The 17,561-nt window shown below is 43.7% G+C and overlaps 1 protein-coding gene across 4 annotated transcripts in view; it reads right to left on the reverse strand.

Annotated features, from left to right (window-relative positions):
• Nucleotides 1-16,837, reverse strand: part of akt1 (v-akt murine thymoma viral oncogene homolog 1) — a 31,233-nt gene extending 14,396 nt beyond the window's left edge. Inside the window, exons 1-3 of one of the 4 annotated variants that reach the window (XM_044165541.1) lie at nt 16,539-16,837; nt 14,496-14,608; nt 11,537-11,722 (exon numbers count right to left, since the gene is read on the reverse strand). In XM_044165541.1, coding sequence (XP_044021476.1) covers nt 11,537-11,582 — 46 coding nt within the window. In that variant the 5' untranslated portion in view covers nt 11,583-11,722; nt 14,496-14,608; nt 16,539-16,837. Of the gene's footprint in view, nt 1-11,536; nt 11,723-14,495; nt 14,609-16,481 lie in introns of all 4 variants that reach the window. The other 3 variants (XM_044165543.1, XM_044165539.1, XM_044165542.1) reach the window with 3 other exon arrangements.
• Nucleotides 16,838-17,561: the final 724 nt, after the last annotated feature.

The raw sequence follows: 17,561 nt of genomic DNA on the forward strand, positions 1-17,561 counted from the left end.
ATGTCCATCCCATTCACTAGCATCACACAAATGAATCTCTCGTAGGCAGACAAAACTCAATTTATTCTGGTGATGCTTTAGGAAATGTCGTGCCAGATGTTGTGCAGACGGGGGGAAAAAATAGCTTACATACCATAACAAGGCAGTGGTACACAGTGGAGAGGGACTTGAATATTTATACAGGAAAAGTGTAATTTATTTTTAATTACGGAGCCGCATATTAACCCCATGCAGAGCTGTAGCAAGCTGTCCTTAATTGCCCCATTTCCTCTAACACAGAAGTGTGGCGTGTGTGTCAGAGGGTGTGTGTGTGTGTGTGTCTGCAGGGGAGAGGTAGGAGATCTGTCAATATGAGCTTCTGTTACCCTCCTTCAAACACACACACTTCTGACTGATGAAACTGATAACAGATCATGTCTGAGACAGTACAGACCAAACTGCTAGTTATGTCGCCTCTGTGTGCGTGCCTATAAAATATTTAAGGAGAGGACAAGAATTTGCAACACTGGCTGAATGTCACTTTTTTAAGATTTATCACTTGACACCTCAAATTTATGAACTTCCTTTTCCTGCATCTTTTCTACATTTATTTTTTTTGACAAAGTGATGACATGAGCCACAAACTCTAATAGGACATTTTCCATATAGCGGAGGAGGAAAGTGAGGAGGAAAGGAAAAGGACATTTTCATTCAGTCATTCTAGTTGACCACATACAGCCAGGTGAAGACTGGTAAAACAGGTTGTCTGTATATCCCCTTACAGCAGAAGATCAAGTCATTAAACAAAGCAAACACCCAAATGTAAAAAACATCTAAATTACTTTGACTGGCAAGGTGGTGGCACCAATCACCACACTAGAGGAAACATCTGCCCCAGAGCACAATATACTTTTGTTACAATCCACAGCAGATGTCCAACGTGTTATTACATTTTTTATCATGGCACAGGAGGAGATTTTTCATCTTGTTTTCTGCAGCGTAAGTGTTTTCAAACCAAACATAGCTCATTTAGAAATTAGCTCGCTTTTGTCAGCCATCAGATATGTGCTGTCCTAATTGAAATACACACCAGCAGGAATCCGTTTGGTGGATTTCCCTCATGCCTGTTTCAATGTAACACAATTACCGTGATGAGTCGTTTGTCTGTTTTAAACTACAAGCCTCACCAATCAACTTCCACATCAGTCACTCACACGTGCACGCTGGTCTCCAGAGAATCCACATGCATTGTGTTATTTATCACAGGCCTTCAAGAACCAGACATCCTTACTTCAGCATAAAATCTAAATAATCAAAGCACAGAAGAGGTGCCATTTAAGAGTACATGTAGCTATACAAGTATCAACTGGGAGTTCAACCAAGAGCCTGTTCAACACAAACACAAGTTGCCTAAATCTTTCACACTGCCAGAAAGTCTCCTGAGTCGACCGTACCGAGCCTTGTTTTCCTCAGCTGGGCCCCAGCTGGTGTTTCGCTCTGTGGTCAGGTTTTGGCTGACCCATATCCCCCAGTATAGTCCATGCCAGCCCACAGTGAGGACAGTATGTGCACAATGCAGAGACAGCATAATGAGCCCCCTACCTGACACCATGACACCAGACGAAGGCTCAACGTACACGCTTGTCTCACCGGTGGAGACTAAACTTTCAGTTTAGAAGTTTTGGTTTGGCAGCAAGCATTCAGCAAATCACTTCCAGACTGAGTAAAGACCTTTGGTACATTATAGCATTCAGATCCTGATGGGCAGAGACAGGTGTTTATGTGTACGCATGTATGTGCTTGTGTGTAAATACATTTGTGTGTGTGTGTGTGTGTGTGTGTGTATACACTGCCTTGCGGGTAGTGAAAGGTATTTGTGTGTAACAGATTACAACAACATCTAGTTTCAAAGGCTCTGAGCTTTTCCTGCCAGCTCCACTGACGCACAGCACCCACCAGAAGTAGCATGGGTGGCCATACATGACGCAGCAGTGCATGGCATGGCCTTTATGAGCTACACATGCTCCCACACTGAGGTGGCCTCAGTCACATGGATGTCAGGGAGATGACAATGCCAGCTCACCATTCTCAGTCACTAGACTCTTTAAACAACTGTCACTTGCTTGAATTACGTAACTGTGCTATTAAGGATATTATGACTGTTAAGTCTGCATGGTCACCGGGGCGAGGCCACACAAAACACACAAAGAGGTAAACAAGCTCATGAAGGAATGTGACATTCGAGGCCTAAACCCCTCCTGGGATGTAAAAGCAAAATTGTTTGTGTGAGGCTTTTATTATCTTTTTCTACACTGACACACATCTTTGACAAAGACTGTCACAGAGACGCGGCACCAAGAAATTAAGTAACTCCACATCTACAATGTACATCCTTAACTAGTACATGCTCTTTCTAGACAGGAGGATACTGCAACTTCCTCGTCTGTGACCACAAACCTGGTCACGTGACAAAAGTGGAAGCAGCTATATCCGGTTGTCTGTGTGTGTGTGTCTCCACCACTCTGCAGTGCAACCCCCCACAAACAGTCTGTGCTCAGAGCATAAACAACAAAGATGACCCTTGTCAGCTTCCTATTTACACCCATTTCCCCTTCTTCTACTTTTATTCAGTTCTACTTTCCACACTGTGGTCTTTCTTAAGCACCGACATGAGAAAGTGAAACTGACTGCTGTGTTTTTTATTGTTGACTCAAACACAGTTAGGAGAGTAAATGTGGAAATAGAATTATATTATATAGTAGCTGAAATATAGACCAGCAAAATAAATAAAGACCAAAATCTATTCACTAATTAAACATGATCCCTGCTTTTAATATTTTATATGACTTGACTTCAATGCTTTGCAGAGTAGACCCCAAATACATCCTGTGTACAGTGAGAGAAACAGTGCAGACTGCTGACAAAGGACAATGGGCCTCATAACAACACAGGAGAGCCTTCTGCTTTTAAGTCAGTTCATCATAACTGATGTAAACTAAACCCTTTTGATGTCAAATTGTTCTCCAAAACAGGAAACTGGCCAACAGACAGACTGACCACAACCTAGATACGATGAAATCTCATTCAAGTGTCAGGTCTGACTAACTGCCGAGACACGCAGACAAACTTTGCTATGAGGAAATCCACCAAACGCTCTGTGCCCCAGCTTTTCTAATAAAAGTCAAGTGTGACAGCAGACATGTGGCTGAACTCAACCAAATTAGGGGAAGGACAGAAGAATAGGAAGACTGATTTGACACCAGATGAGAGATGGGAGAACTAGAGGGGATGAGAAAGCTTCGCAGTGTGCAAAGAGTTGTGTTGAGCGGAGTGGTAGTGAGACAGATCACTACATATGTTCCCCACATATGTAGGGCTGAGTGGGGGGTGTGAGCGCAAGTGAAGTGTGTATGAGCCATGCGTACTGTGTGTGTGTGTGTGTGCATGTGTGTGCATGGGAGGAGCTGTCAGGGCCTGATAGAGTGTCTTTACATGACAAGCAGCTGCTGAGGTCTGGGATGCGCGCTGGGCAAAGTGGAAAATAATGAACGGAGAACCGCTGCCAAACAAAACAGAATTCATCTTTATTTGCCAACTGCTGCATGGCCCTGTGTGTGGACAGCTCTAGCCTGCCACCGCCACACCCTCCATACCCCAAACACACATATACAACAAGGTACAGGGGGAGAGAACAGGTTCGGCAACAGCTGTAAATGGTGGAGCATTGCCTTGTTGTTGTTGTTTATACACGTGGTACAAAACATAATCAGTTTATGTCTATGCATACTAGTTTGTGATCTGAAAAGGTATTTGTAAGGATTGTGCCTTAAAACAAAAAAACCTTTATCACAGACATCTCTTTAAAATCTTTTAGTTTAGTTAATCAAAGGGAATCATTCTATTCCAGATGATGATCACAAGAGTGTGTACAACTTTACAAATCTAAAGGTTTCATCTGATTCTTCAAGGACTTGCAAGAAACAAGGACCCACGGGGATTAAAATGTAAATTTTTTCAACACTGAAGCCATTTACTAGTCAACTTGGCTTAAGAGGCCATAACATTACGGGCTGGCCAGGCAAGCTCATTGAGGGGTCAATAAATAAAGGGAAAAAATGTGGAAGGTTTTAGACAGAAGGGGGAGAGAGAGTGACAGAGGTTAGTGGCTGTTTCCGAGGAGCATCCTGTTCTGTCCGTCTCTCCGTAACATCGACAGGAATGTTGAGTTCCCAGCTGCTGTGGCTTGTTGGCTTCTAATAAGACACATCATGCAGCATTCATCGTGCGCCCCCCCCCCAAAAAAAAGAGAGGCCACAGTGTCCTAACAATGTGTCCAAACTAACAGCTCTGTTGCACGTCATCCCTTTCTCTACCCTGTTCTATCCTGCTCTGTCTACTTTGAAGGATTTTAATAACATTTCAACAAGAACAATAATTTAAAACACAGAGGCCCCCCTTATTCATCTGGCACTGGATAAACTATGCACACACACTCACACGATGTGTGGTTGAATGTAAGCGCACACATACACACACACACACACACACACAGAGAGAGGAACCAAGAGAGGGTCAGACAAAATGCGCCTCTCAGTGCCCACACCCAGTGGTTGGACTTCCTGAGGGGGCTGCTGTTGGGTTTTATCCCCGTCTGGCCATTCATAGCTTGGGGATGAGAGGAAGGGAGCCAGTGGTAACTGCATGAACTGTGCATGTGTGTGTGTGTGTGTTTGAGTGGTGAGAATCGGATGAGAAGGGGGGTAGGCGGAGGTTGAGGATTAGGGAATTAGAACTCCAAAGCGAGGGAGGAGGGGGAGAGCGGGCTGCGTCTTTTGTTGGTTTTTCCTCAGCCGCCCCCGCCATCCCTTCGGCCCTTTTCTGCCGGGTTCTGCCTGTAGGCTGCAGCTGCGGCCTGCCACCCTGTGCCCTGCATCTCAATGAGCCACAAGCCGCCCGCTCCAGAGGAGAGGGGGCTCCCTGATGCAGGGGTCACCACTGAGCCCCAGCAATCACAAACTCCGCCCCACACCACCCCCTGCTCTGAGCCAAGTTCTGAGCTGGGCTTCTCGTGCTCCCGGACACCCATATACCCATTTGTCCCTCTCGCTGTGACCATATAAGGCAGCATCAGGCTCACATGCCATCCTGAACTGTCCAGGAATTTGGGCTCCACCATTTTATTCCCAGTGTCTTTATGTCTTCCTGACATCCCCCTCCTCTCCAAACCTCTTTTGTTGGCCCCTCTCTCTCCCATGCAGCTGGATGGGGGACTCCATTGCCAGGGTTTTGGCAGCAGCATCAACAGGTTGTGGGGAAGGGCCACCCTGGCCTCCAATGTAGCCCTCTCTGTCTCTTCCCCTTATCCTGCTCTCTTTCTCTCTGTCACTGCGGTTGCCGCAAAAGCAAGGGTGTGTGTGTGTGTGTGTGTGTGTGTGTGTGTGTGTGTGTGTGTGTGTGTGTGTGTGTGTGTGTGTGTGCGTGTGTGCGCAATGGAGGCTGCCCCTCTTTCTCACGCTTGTAAGAAAGCCCTCACTTCTTCTCCGTGGTGAGTGACACCTGCTGATTACCATAGAGACACTGTGGGAAGTTCCCCCCTGCCACACTGGGGCTGAGATTTGCCCCCTCTCCCTGGGTAAACAAGCAGTCCATGGATTAGTTAACTGGGTTACTGCATGGCAAACAAATAAACACACATTATTTAGAGCAAATTAGTGCCAATGAACTCTCAATGACCAGTATAAGATCTAACATCCTCCAACGAGCAAGGAGTAAACTCCAGAGGATAGATTTTTTTTTGGAGACAGGTAGTCTCCAGCTGTCCTTCTAAAAGTATGATAAAACTTTCTGTATGGCCTCTAAATAACTTGTAAAATATGTTCTGAGTAACATAATAAGCTGATGTGGAGGATGTAATGCATATCTGAGCATACATGCAACTCTTAGTCTGCAGACAGCTGAGCATCCCCTTCATCTCTCCGTCTCCCCTACCCTCCCTAAACTGGAGGTGCCAGTGATGTGATTGATGTCGGAGACTGGGAGCTTTTCGCTGGTCCATAGCTGCATCCGCCATGGGTCTGAGTTGTCAGCAGGGTCATTATCCTAGCAACAGGATGGTGGGTGAGGAGTGTGCGCTGGAAGTGGGGGAGGACCGTGTGTGTGGTGGTGGTGGTGGTAGAGGCACAGAGGGGGGCAGAGGCAGAGAGGAAAGAGGGGAGTTAATAGACACAAGGAGAAGAGAGACAAAAAGGGAAGAGTGTAACAGAGACGGAGAGCACTGCCGAGCACCACAGTTGTGGCGAGCAGGCGGACTCTGCACAGCAAAGTAAGCACACAGCAGGCTTGCCGTGATAGGAGGCGAGCGGTGGAGGTGCCACCTCCCTCAGCCTCCTGGTCCCCCCACCATGCCAGCCAGCCTGCCTGCCGACAGCTGCACCCCAGTAATTTACTTCTCTCCACCACATTTAGCAGGAAGACTGCTTCCCATTACCCAGGGCAGGGGGTCCACGCTGACGGCCAGACACCCAGCCAGAGCGCTGGCTTCCCAGTGTGACACCCTCTGCTGCTGGACCCTGCCTACAGGGGTTCCACTCCCAGATTGGCCAGGCACCTCAACTTCCACTGCTGGTGATCAACTGGGTAGTGTCTTACTATTTAATCACCCAAGTTTTTAAAAAGTAATACACGCAACATCGATTAGTTTCAGTCAAACTACTAAATTACCCATCATCACAGAATTATATCCCCAAATCTACTCACAACTTTCCTTCTACAAAAAACTTTTATCTCTTACTTAACTTCTATGATTTGTTTTCCACACACAATCGCCCTTACATGATTGTTCACTGGTAATAATAAATATATATTGTAGGAACACTCAGGCTTTGACCTCTCGGCTCATAATTTTGAAATTTTTATTAAAATCGTTAACATGCCTTTAACTGATCTCTTTTAAAATTCAGCTTTGATGTTAATTTGTCACACGTTGGTCAGTATTTATCTAGTATATCTAGATAAAAAGAATATTAAAATATCTTGTTCTTTAATTCCATATATTTTAATAACTTGTAAAGTTTTTAAATTGAGAATTGCTGATGAAACGTCTTGATTCTGAAAACAGTGTCCAGATGACTACGACTGAAACCTTTTCTACGATTGATGAAACATTGGTTAAATTATTTTTGAATACTATTTTTGAACATCAGTTATTTAATGTGTAGTGGCCATATATCAGTTAAAAAATGTGCAGCAGACAGAAATCTTTCTTCAATTTCGACTTCACAACAAAAGGAGATACACAATAGGTTTAATTATGTATAACTTTATAACTATATACACATATACATTACTAAAATTAAGTAGTAAAGCACTGTGTAATTTTGTTTCTGATTAAAGTAACTATTAGCCTATTATCCACAAGTTCACAATAACAAACAATCATTTTGGGAGCCACTTAACAGGATTTAGTCATTTTATGTTCACTCGAGACTCCTTTGTTATGTGAACAGCCTTACAATGTAGGTGAAAATATTAGCTCCAGCTCTGCAGCACGTAATGTGTGTGCTGCAGCAGTGTGTGGCCCATGACAGCCATAATGAGGGGATGTGTAGGAGCCTGGGTGAGCCTAGCAGCAGTGCTGGCAGCCAGTCAAAGTCCTGAAGTCCTAAGACAGACATTGCAGCATCATGAGACATTCTTAATCAGGTGGGCCTGCTCCTTTGAAGAGCATTTAACTGTGCAGGAAACACCACATTCCCTTACTGAGATCACTAATACAGAGAGAAAACGAATACAAATGTAGAAAATGCTGGCTGAATTGTTGGAGGCCTGTTCACCAGATGCACAAGGCACAGATATTCAAAAGAATGAAAAAAATGTTTCATCTACATGGACTACTGTGTCTGGTGTTTTACAAAACCCATGCATGCCTTTCTCCTCTCTCCCCTCCCTCTCGTTCCCACTCTGTGTCTCACGCACTTTCCTGGACCACCAACAAGGTCTCGCTTGGAGGAGCAGCTCATGGGTGTCCTTCAGCCACATGACCAGCAAAGGAGCCAATCAGCTGATGAGCTCCAAACCAAACCACGAGAGGGTCTCTGTGGCATGTCGCACACAACATCCATCCACTCTCCTGAGGCCGACTGGGTCACTGAGCAATGTTCTGGGAACATCACAAAGACGCTGCTCAACTTCTGTCTCTCTCTCACTGCCTGTCCCTTTATCTTTCCCTTGCTATGTCTGCTGGTGTGCCCTCTGCTTTCCCTCCCTCCCTCCTCCCTCCATCACCCCACCCGTCCTCTCATGAGTCTGAGCCAGCTGAGCGTGCTACCCAAATCCAACAGTTGTTGTGGCCTTCGTTAGCCTAACGAAGGGGCCGGCTCTTTATACTTGTCAGGGAGCAAATGAGTCAAACAAACAAGGGCCAGGGAAGAGGGGAGGACAAGCGAGCGCTGTTCTGTTGAGCTTCACTGGGTTCTTGGCCGCAGTACTTCCCTGGAAACTAGGGAACCCACAATCTGCCTCTTTGATGTCTGATGATGCTCTGGCTTTGATGGAAACTTTGGAAAAACACACTTGCAAAAAGAAATAACATGCTGCTCGGTCTTTGTGACCACTAGAGGCCGTAGGCACATTCAAAGTGTGTGGGTGCACTCTGAAGGATCTAAAAGGGAAGTATCATTTGGGGATGCATAACAACTGGTTATGATAGTAACAACAAAGTTACAGTGTTTTTGCAAGCCTGTACTTGCGATGCGGTCTGTGCATAAGAGCACTGGGTAATGTCCTGCTGGCTGCGTAACTTCTGAATAAATATGCTTCACACTGTCCATACACTCAAACATTTGCATATGCATGTCCAGACGTACGCACACACTACTCCCGTCCTACCGGGCTGCTTTGTCTTGCATTCCAAAACTGTCCTTCCAAAACAGACAACCAAGATAACAGTCACAACAACACATCCCAGGCAGTGTCCACAATCCAGACACATTACTGCAGCACAAGGTTTAAGGAGAAAGTATGAAGGTGTGTCCTTCAAAATGAGATCATTTCACTGAGCGCAGCCTGTCTGGAACAAACGTACAGAGCACTCCAAGGCTGAGAATCTGCAGCTCTAATGACAGATTAGCTCTACTGGGGGGTTTACAGGGTACTAAGGCAAAATACTTGCTCTTCTTTCTTTCAGAAGCCTCCACACAGTTGAAACGTGCATGCTGAACATGACTAATCAGATAGGAATCAAAGAGCGAGAGTGAGTGGCATGGATGTGTTCAGCTGACGTGCCAGAGCTGCTGTGCTCTGTGCCTGTGACTGGCCCACCATAAAATCCAATAATCATGTAGCACCGTTAAAAAAATGGCCATTACCGGAGGACATGGCCACATTTTAACTGTACCTGCTTTTGTTCAGTCCCATACGAATGCAGTTTGGTGCTAGACCATGTCCATGGAACACACAAAATGTTGATGGAAAGATAGAGACTATCTTTTGTAAAACATTAAATTGGTGTTTTGAGTGCACACATGGGAGTAATGAGCATGCTGAACACACTTGGAAGCAGTATAAGCCATTTATTATTACGCCCACATGGAGATGTGAGTCACTTGGGTGGCGCCACCACACAAAAAAACTCCACTCAAGGTGCAACATGGGATGATAGTGGTTGAGTGGGGGCTGCTTGGCTGAGGTGACGGACAGCGAGACAGGGATACTGCAGGTTCACCTTCTGTGCAGTGGCTCTGGGGCAAAGACTGCATGACAGTGACGCGACACTAAAAGCCTTTCTGTCAAGGAGGCAGGTGGACGCCCTCCAATCAAAACACAGAGGCTCTGGGTGACATTTCACAGGGCACAGCTGCTGGGCTGCGACAGCATGCCAACGCACTATTCCTGAAGGGTTGTTTGTTTAGTGTGTGTATGAGTGTGTGTCACAACTAGATTGTTGTCACTGCTAGAACTTTGTGTTTGTGTATGTGTACACTACTGCCACACAACCTGACTGTTTTTGACCAGTCACTATTAGACTACTCTTATAGTTATATTTTACACTGGCTCTCTATCAGAATCTTCCATTCTTATCAGCACTGCCGAAGATGTGGAAAAATGGACCTGTGCCAGTTTTGTGCCACAGATAATACACAGAGAAAGGAACAAACACCAGAAATAACAGAGTATACAAATTTACAGAATGAATGACACATCAGCCCAAACCTTTGACTGTCATGCCTAAGAAAGGATGTTCCTCTTCTCGTTATTCCCTAAAGAGAGACACAATAACACAGTTTGCCTCTAAAGCCTCTGACACATGACGGGAATCTAATTAATTACATGAATTCTGCTTTATAGATTTTTATGAAGAGCTGAAGGAAAACCAAGATTGTGGATTAGATAAAACTCTATATTTTTGTCAACTACTTCTTAACTTTGCAGCATTGGTCTATACTCAACAGATCTTGTGCAAACAGAAACAAATGAAACACTAATAGCACCCAACGTTTTATCCTTTCACTCACTGGAAGGACCAGGGTGTGTCTGCCTGAGACCAACTGAGCCGAACCAGGCTGACCCTTTCCTAAAACAGCAGCCTGTTATGCTCTTAGCCCAAGCCTTGAGGAGGGGGAGCGTGGGCTAACACACCACAGCGGCACACTGTTCCCCGTAGAGTCCCAGGAACTCTCCTAGTGACCTGCTCCCATCACCTTATCCCCTGAGTCAGAGTCTTGGTTTCCCCTCTTCCAGTAAAAGCCTGGTCCCTTGGCAATGGGCCCGGGAGTCTTCATTGGTTTTGGAGAAGTTCCTTATCCTATTTTGCCCCTGGTGGTGGTGGAGGCGGTGCTGGAGTGGGCTCCGTGAGGCAGCCGCAGTTTGAAGGAAAAGTTAGTATGCACACATAAAGCTGCTCAAAGCCAGCAGGTATGTGAGGAATGCCTCTTCGTCCAAACAACAGGACTCACGCCCGACACAGAGCCACGCCACGCCACACAGCGCTGTCAGAGCATCTAAATGGGGCCCACTGGGGACTCTGCAACTGGATGCCTCTTTACACTAGATCTGGTGTACAGCCTGTTTAAATACGGTTACCCAGTGATCAATCATCTTGCATATATGTCATTCGGTTCAGGCATTTCCGCAGCATTTAGAAAACAAATCTGTCAACAGTGTACTACATGTACTACAATTGGTTTCCATGTATTCCATGAAACCAAGTATTTGTTTTGCAGTTTAAATGTATCAACAAGGGATTTTGAAATATTTGCATAACAAACATATTTTAGGGTCTTTGCATATTTTGTCTTCTTAGCCAGCTTGGTTAACCCGCAAGTTTGCACAGTTGGGTTTCTAGTACATGGGGTGATGATGACTATACTACATCTTGATTGAATTGTAAAAAATACAAAAAAGAAACCATAGCATATAAATAATGAGGTGCATACAGTAATTATTTCATTTTGGTTTCAAGCAAAAGTTCAAGTGCAGTTACATTTGAAACAATCAAAAATAAAACTCTTAACTGATATTAAATCAAACCATATAGTACAAACTTTATCTGTGCATTTACCTCTTTTATGCAGCCATCCCTCCTTGACAATCACCACATTGGTCATGTTGGTGGGCAGGGTGGAGGATCCAGGTTTCCCACAGGGAGAGACACAGCTTTGTTTCCCAAGTTTTCTTCACTCAGCCCTGTGAAGGAGCCTGGAGAATGGGTCCTGGGGTTTACAGCCGCCTTCTCAATGGTGGTTACCTATTAGTTGAAGAAGAGTAAAAATTATCCCCATATTGAGGTGAGAGATTTTTTCCACTCGTCTGAACCGTATTAACCCTCAGGTCAACATAGCAGAGGAGAGGCAGTGGAATCGAGAGGATCCTAGCGCTTTATGGGCCAGTTAGTGGAGAATATGCTAAAACCACAGTTTAGTCCCATGTGGAACCTGCAACAATGCAAGGTTCAAATATCTGTGTAAGGCCGTGATTTTTGGCATTCCTAATGAAGTCTCCCCACATTGGAAAATTCCATGCTTTTCACACACACACACACACACACACAACCATCCCTGATTCCTGTTTTTTTTTTTTTTGCAGTGAATTAGAAAATAATGACAGAACAATTCTCACACAGGCTGCCTAAATGAAGGATTTTAAAACTTTTTTTTTGCAGTTGCATGGCTGTTTATCCCCATTTTTTAGCCAATGGTATGTTTTGGATCCTATGCATCATGATCTGTCATGATGATTTTGTAACTTTATCCATTTTGCTGGATTTTTTATCCTGTAAGCAGATAGCAACAGAGTTCAAATTTGTATTTGGGTCTTGTTAAGCTGTTTGAGGAGTATTATGATTTTGTTTGTGCTGAGCATGCTGCAGGATGTGAGTTTCTGATTATTATCCCACTTTAGCTTTTGGCTAAAACTTGGACTGGATTGGACGACGGACTTAAAAAGGGCCTGAAAACTAAATAATTTTCAGGTTGCAATTAATTACTTTTTTTTGAAGAGATATTAGACATTGATCATTAATTCACTATATTACACATGTATGACAATTTTTAACTTTTAATCACACAAACAACACGTAGAACCCAGCAATGACCAGACACATCAAGGATTCAAATATCATATCATATGATGAAGATATGATCAATATCTCCAGAACAGCTACTAAATGGACTTTGAGATGAGATTGTTTTGTTAATTGTGAAATGATTGTTGACTTTAAATCACCTGATTAAAATATTCAGTAGCTACTGAAAAAAAAAAAAATTCCCCCACAATTCCATGAAAACTAGGCAAACTCCATCTGCTGCTGATGATCATGTGATATGATCAAAAGCTCTAGAACAGCTTCTAAATGGGCCTCGAAATGAGATTGTTCTGTCAACAAAATAAATACGTTGTGAGGTGAAGGCACATTGTTTACTGTGAGGATGAATAGATTAAAATGTTTAAGAACGTAGATATACATTGTGCACCGTATCTGTGAGTGTTGCTGTTTTTAGTCACAGCTGGCCTGTGGTGGAGGCATTACGAAAATGTTACTAGGACCTGACTGATGTTTACAGAACAACTAGGGCACCTATTCACACATGAAACAGACATGAAAAAATAAACTGCTGTCACATTTACATAGTAGATGTGTGAAAGGGTCTTTAGAGAGATGTATGAGTTAAGTGCAGCATGAAAACTAAACATGGGTAAAAGATCAAGCTACAGCAACAGTCTTACCTGTTCAAACTCAAGTCAAAATGTATGATAGAAGAAAGAACAAAACTGCACTGACAGTCATCTGATAGACCAAATGGAGCTGAAGTCCATCACAGACTTATCGGTTATTCATCAACAGCACATACTTAATACCTGCAGGCTATCACAACCAAAATGCTTGACCTTTTGGCAAGCAAAAGAATGATCAATTGCCATGATTGTTCGCACAAATTTTGCATACTGCACCAGGCAATCTCTGACCATCCACTGAAATCAATTTGCCTGCTGCTGCGCAGTCAGAGTAAGGCCATCAAAAGAGAGCTCTGTTTGAGTGGCCTCATCCAGATTGCTGGTGGGGACAACAACAGGAAGTGGATGTGACTATTGACAGACTACGAGTCATATCAGTGCAGCCCCAGGCTCAAATACATCTGTCAGCGAATGTGCGATCAACACGCCTTTTAATGCCATTCTGCTCACTTCCATCAATGAGCAAAAGTGAGTTTATGAAAGTACAGTTTATTTTTGCTCTGTGTTTTTGTTTATTGCACTGGGGTTGTGGTGCTTGTGTCACATAGTCGATGTTGGAAGGATCCTGGAGAGGGATTTGAAAAAGCACACTGAGTGCTATTCAAACTAGGGATCACACAAACCGTTGGATCCCTTCAGCATCTTAGTGTGTACTCTGTGACACAGGCAAACACACATTATATACACATTGGGATACATCACACAAACAAACTTGAGCGCACACACCACAGCCAAAAAAGCAACACATGCACAAGACCGGCTCTGGAGCCACAACAGAGGGCTGCTGTTTTAATGGGAGCGACCTGTTGCTACTGCGGCCTGTGTGGAAAAGCTGGGCTGCTGCCAGCACTGCAGCCCAGCAGCCACTGAATGAACCCAGTACCCTGACAGCGGGTCACATGGTCCTCAGGCCTCTGGGCCACCGCCTGCCTGCCTGCCCTGCTGTCAGTGCGGCTTTCAATCATTCATCTTTCTGGCTCCAACTCCGAGGGCCACGCCATTCAATGCAAATCAGTGTCATGCAGCAAAGATGCCACACACTGAGCCTGTCACTGGGCCACTGAGGACAGTCCCATGTATTTATGGCAGGAAGCAGAAAATCAGGCCGACATCACTACACCACTTCCTTCATCTCAGATCAATAGATACAAGTCTGTTTTTGCTCTATTTACTGCTGCTGCTCGGGTAAACAAGAGAGTCAGCAGCTGGTTTACGGTTACAAAGATAGAACATTACACTCAATATTTAAAACCATTAAACGAAATGAGAGCATCAAATACACTCACCTGTTGCTGGAAAACAGTCCCCTGAAGCAACACTTGGTTTGTGTTCAAATGTCACAATGGAACCAGTACTAGTGTGTTCTACTACACAGTGCCAAGTTCCTCTTTCAAGTTCCCTGAAAACACATCACTAATTTTAAGAATATTGTAGTGTAGCTGAATACCAAACCACAGCTACTGTAACCTTGAAAGACAAGTAGACTCACTGCATTAATCCTGTGATGACGTGAACAGCAACCCCTTTGTGACTCATGTTAATGTATTAATTTTCATGTTGTTCAGACAAGCCATGAACTAAATTAAAGATAGATCACAAAGCTGGAGATATACACATATACACATATATATCGTATCGTATATCGTAACATACTCATTCTGTCCTTAAAACAGGATCTGGATAACACACAGAATAAGACCATAAAGTCTTGGTCTCTTTGGTTTGTTGCAAATTAAATGACCTAGCTGTTAATGTGAGCAATTAGTAAAAAAGATGAATGAAAAATATTTTAGGCTGCAGTGTTCTCGGTATTGTGGCACAGACTGAGAAGAGTACCATCATGTGATGCTAACGGTGGTCTACCATCCTCCTCAGTGATAATACATCTAAACTCCTGTGGCGCAGGCAGGGGGACAGGCACAATAAGTCTGCCTGTGTACAGGGACAACAATTTCAAACAACATTCCTCAGATTCTGCATGTAACTGGTGGCACATTTGCGTCAACGGGGCTGTGAAGGGATTGGGTGGGAGGTGACTGGTATTTTCTAAATAGAACAGGGAGAGCCAAGCAGTCACTGGCTTGTTGCGTCTTCCCCGGGTCACATGCCAAGTCCCCCTGCGTACACACACTGGACAGACGTAGTCTCATGACTGATAAAAACATTTTTACACTAAAGGCGTTACGGGTACAACATGCCCAGGGACAATGTTCTCTTTCCAGAATGTACATGCATATGCAACCCCTGGGAGATAGAGGAAAAATAGCCACTAACATCAGTAAAGCGAGGTTTATCTCAAGTTGGACATTTAAGCTTTGCATCTTGCATGTCCATTAAACCTGTGCTGCTCAGATGTGCAGCTGACAAACCTTTCATTTTGACTCCCACCACATCAGTATGTTTCACATCACAGACTCTTCAAAAATAAACCTTCTTGACAAAATTCCTGTAGTTAACAATGATTTAGTAAAGAAAGGCATAACTGTCATCATTGGGGGTTGGATTATAACAGTGAGGACAGTAAAACCTATCACCAAAACAGTTACACACATGTATTTTGCAATTGTACTGATTACAAGGGAGGAACATAAGGATATAGCTAACTCTATTATACCTTTTCTTTATGACTTCCCTGGTGTCCAAACTTTGGACCTAAAGGTCCTTGGGCCCCATTTTGAGAACCACTACAGGGTTTCATCAAGTCACAACAAAGATGTACTACTTTGTATCACTGAACGTGGATGCAACAGTGTTACAACAGAATAGCAACAAGCTAGCGAAGCTAACGACTAAACGTAAAATCATTGTCTGGCAATACATTTCTCACTCTGACAAGTAAACAAACGCAGTGGTAACTTTAGTTCATAACAATGAATGAGCTGCTCTCTTGTTGAGCTCATTTGTTTTCGTTTACCTGCTGGGCCATAAAGTACAGGCAAAAACAACTTTCTCGTAGAGGTGAACCGTTTAAAGTAACATGACTGCAGATATTTTGGCCTGAGGGCTGTCTCAAAAGTGGTCATTGTCAAAAATGAATGGTTAACATCTGAAGATAGACTCGCTGTTGTTTGTGGAAAAACAACAACGCGATATAATTTACTACAGGACGTTTATAAGCCTTTGACTTTACTGCTGAATAACTTCTACAACGAAGTGAAGTCAGGAAAGAACCTAATTTCAGGTTTGCATTTAGCGATAGAAAGGATATGGGGCCTAGCAGGGCAGCTTGGGTGAGAGTAACCGCATCCCATGTAAGTACAATGGGGACCTACCCTGTCTAGCTGTCGACCTCTTGTAGTTAACCATGCGAAGGAAACGCGGACATTTACCTGGACAGGAATTCAACAATGTGTCCGTCTCATTATAGTGAGCTGTTTCGGCGGTATATTAAGTTGAGAAGTCCTTCAACAATCTGGACAAAAGTGCTCTCATTTACTCCGTTTCTTTGCCTTTCTTCCACTACACCTCCCAAACGCGCTGTCTGCAATGCCTCTGTGGCAGCCTGCTCTCCCGGGTCCTAAAGCCGACTCATTTATGAGTCACACTCATAGGAGGAGTAGCAGGCTGTCAGCCTTCCCATTGAAAAAATCCTCAATCCTTCCTATAGGAGCTTATTAGGCTGCATGGCCTTGTTGTTTTATCTGTGCCGGTGGTTTCCAAAATGGGGTCCTGAAACCTACAGAGGCCCCTGTAAGGTTTCCAGGGGATCCTCAGTACAATGAGAGATATCACTGTTTTTCACTTCCTGGAACAATCACATGAGATAATGTATAAGACTGACTTTTTTTGTATTATTATAGTTGTTCATTAGTGATTTAATCTTGGTACTTTGCCACCTGCTGTACAATGAGCTGTAATAGGGCTGTATCCAATTATTATTTGCATTATAGATTAATCAGTAGATTGCTTTCTTGATTAATCATTTGGTCTGTAAAATGTAAAAAGGAAAGAAAAGAAAAGAAAAGAAAATTAGAAAAATGCTCATCACAATTTCCCAGGGCCCAAGTTGAGATAGGGTATTTATAATCATTGTTTTGTTCCACCCTAAGACCCCCCGAAATTCAGTTTACTGTCATAGAAGACCAAGAAAACCAGCAAATATTCACATTTGAGGAGTTGGAACCAGTGAGTTTGGGATATTATCAAAATGATTTTCCAATCGATTGACTAATCAGTTATATGACTAATCATTTTTGTTCTAGGCTGTAGACAGTTGTTTAATACCCCTTAAAAAAACAAAATGTTACCAAAAGTCTTTAAATTTAATTATGTAAAAGTAGCAATGTAAAAATACAAGCAGCAAAAAAATGGCTCAGAGTTGTACTAAAGAATACAGAATTCATTCTAAAATG

The sequence above is a fragment of the Siniperca chuatsi genome, linkage group LG15 (genome assembly GCF_020085105.1).
Source record: "Siniperca chuatsi isolate FFG_IHB_CAS linkage group LG15, ASM2008510v1, whole genome shotgun sequence".
Lineage (NCBI taxonomy): Eukaryota > Metazoa > Chordata > Actinopteri > Centrarchiformes > Sinipercidae > Siniperca > Siniperca chuatsi.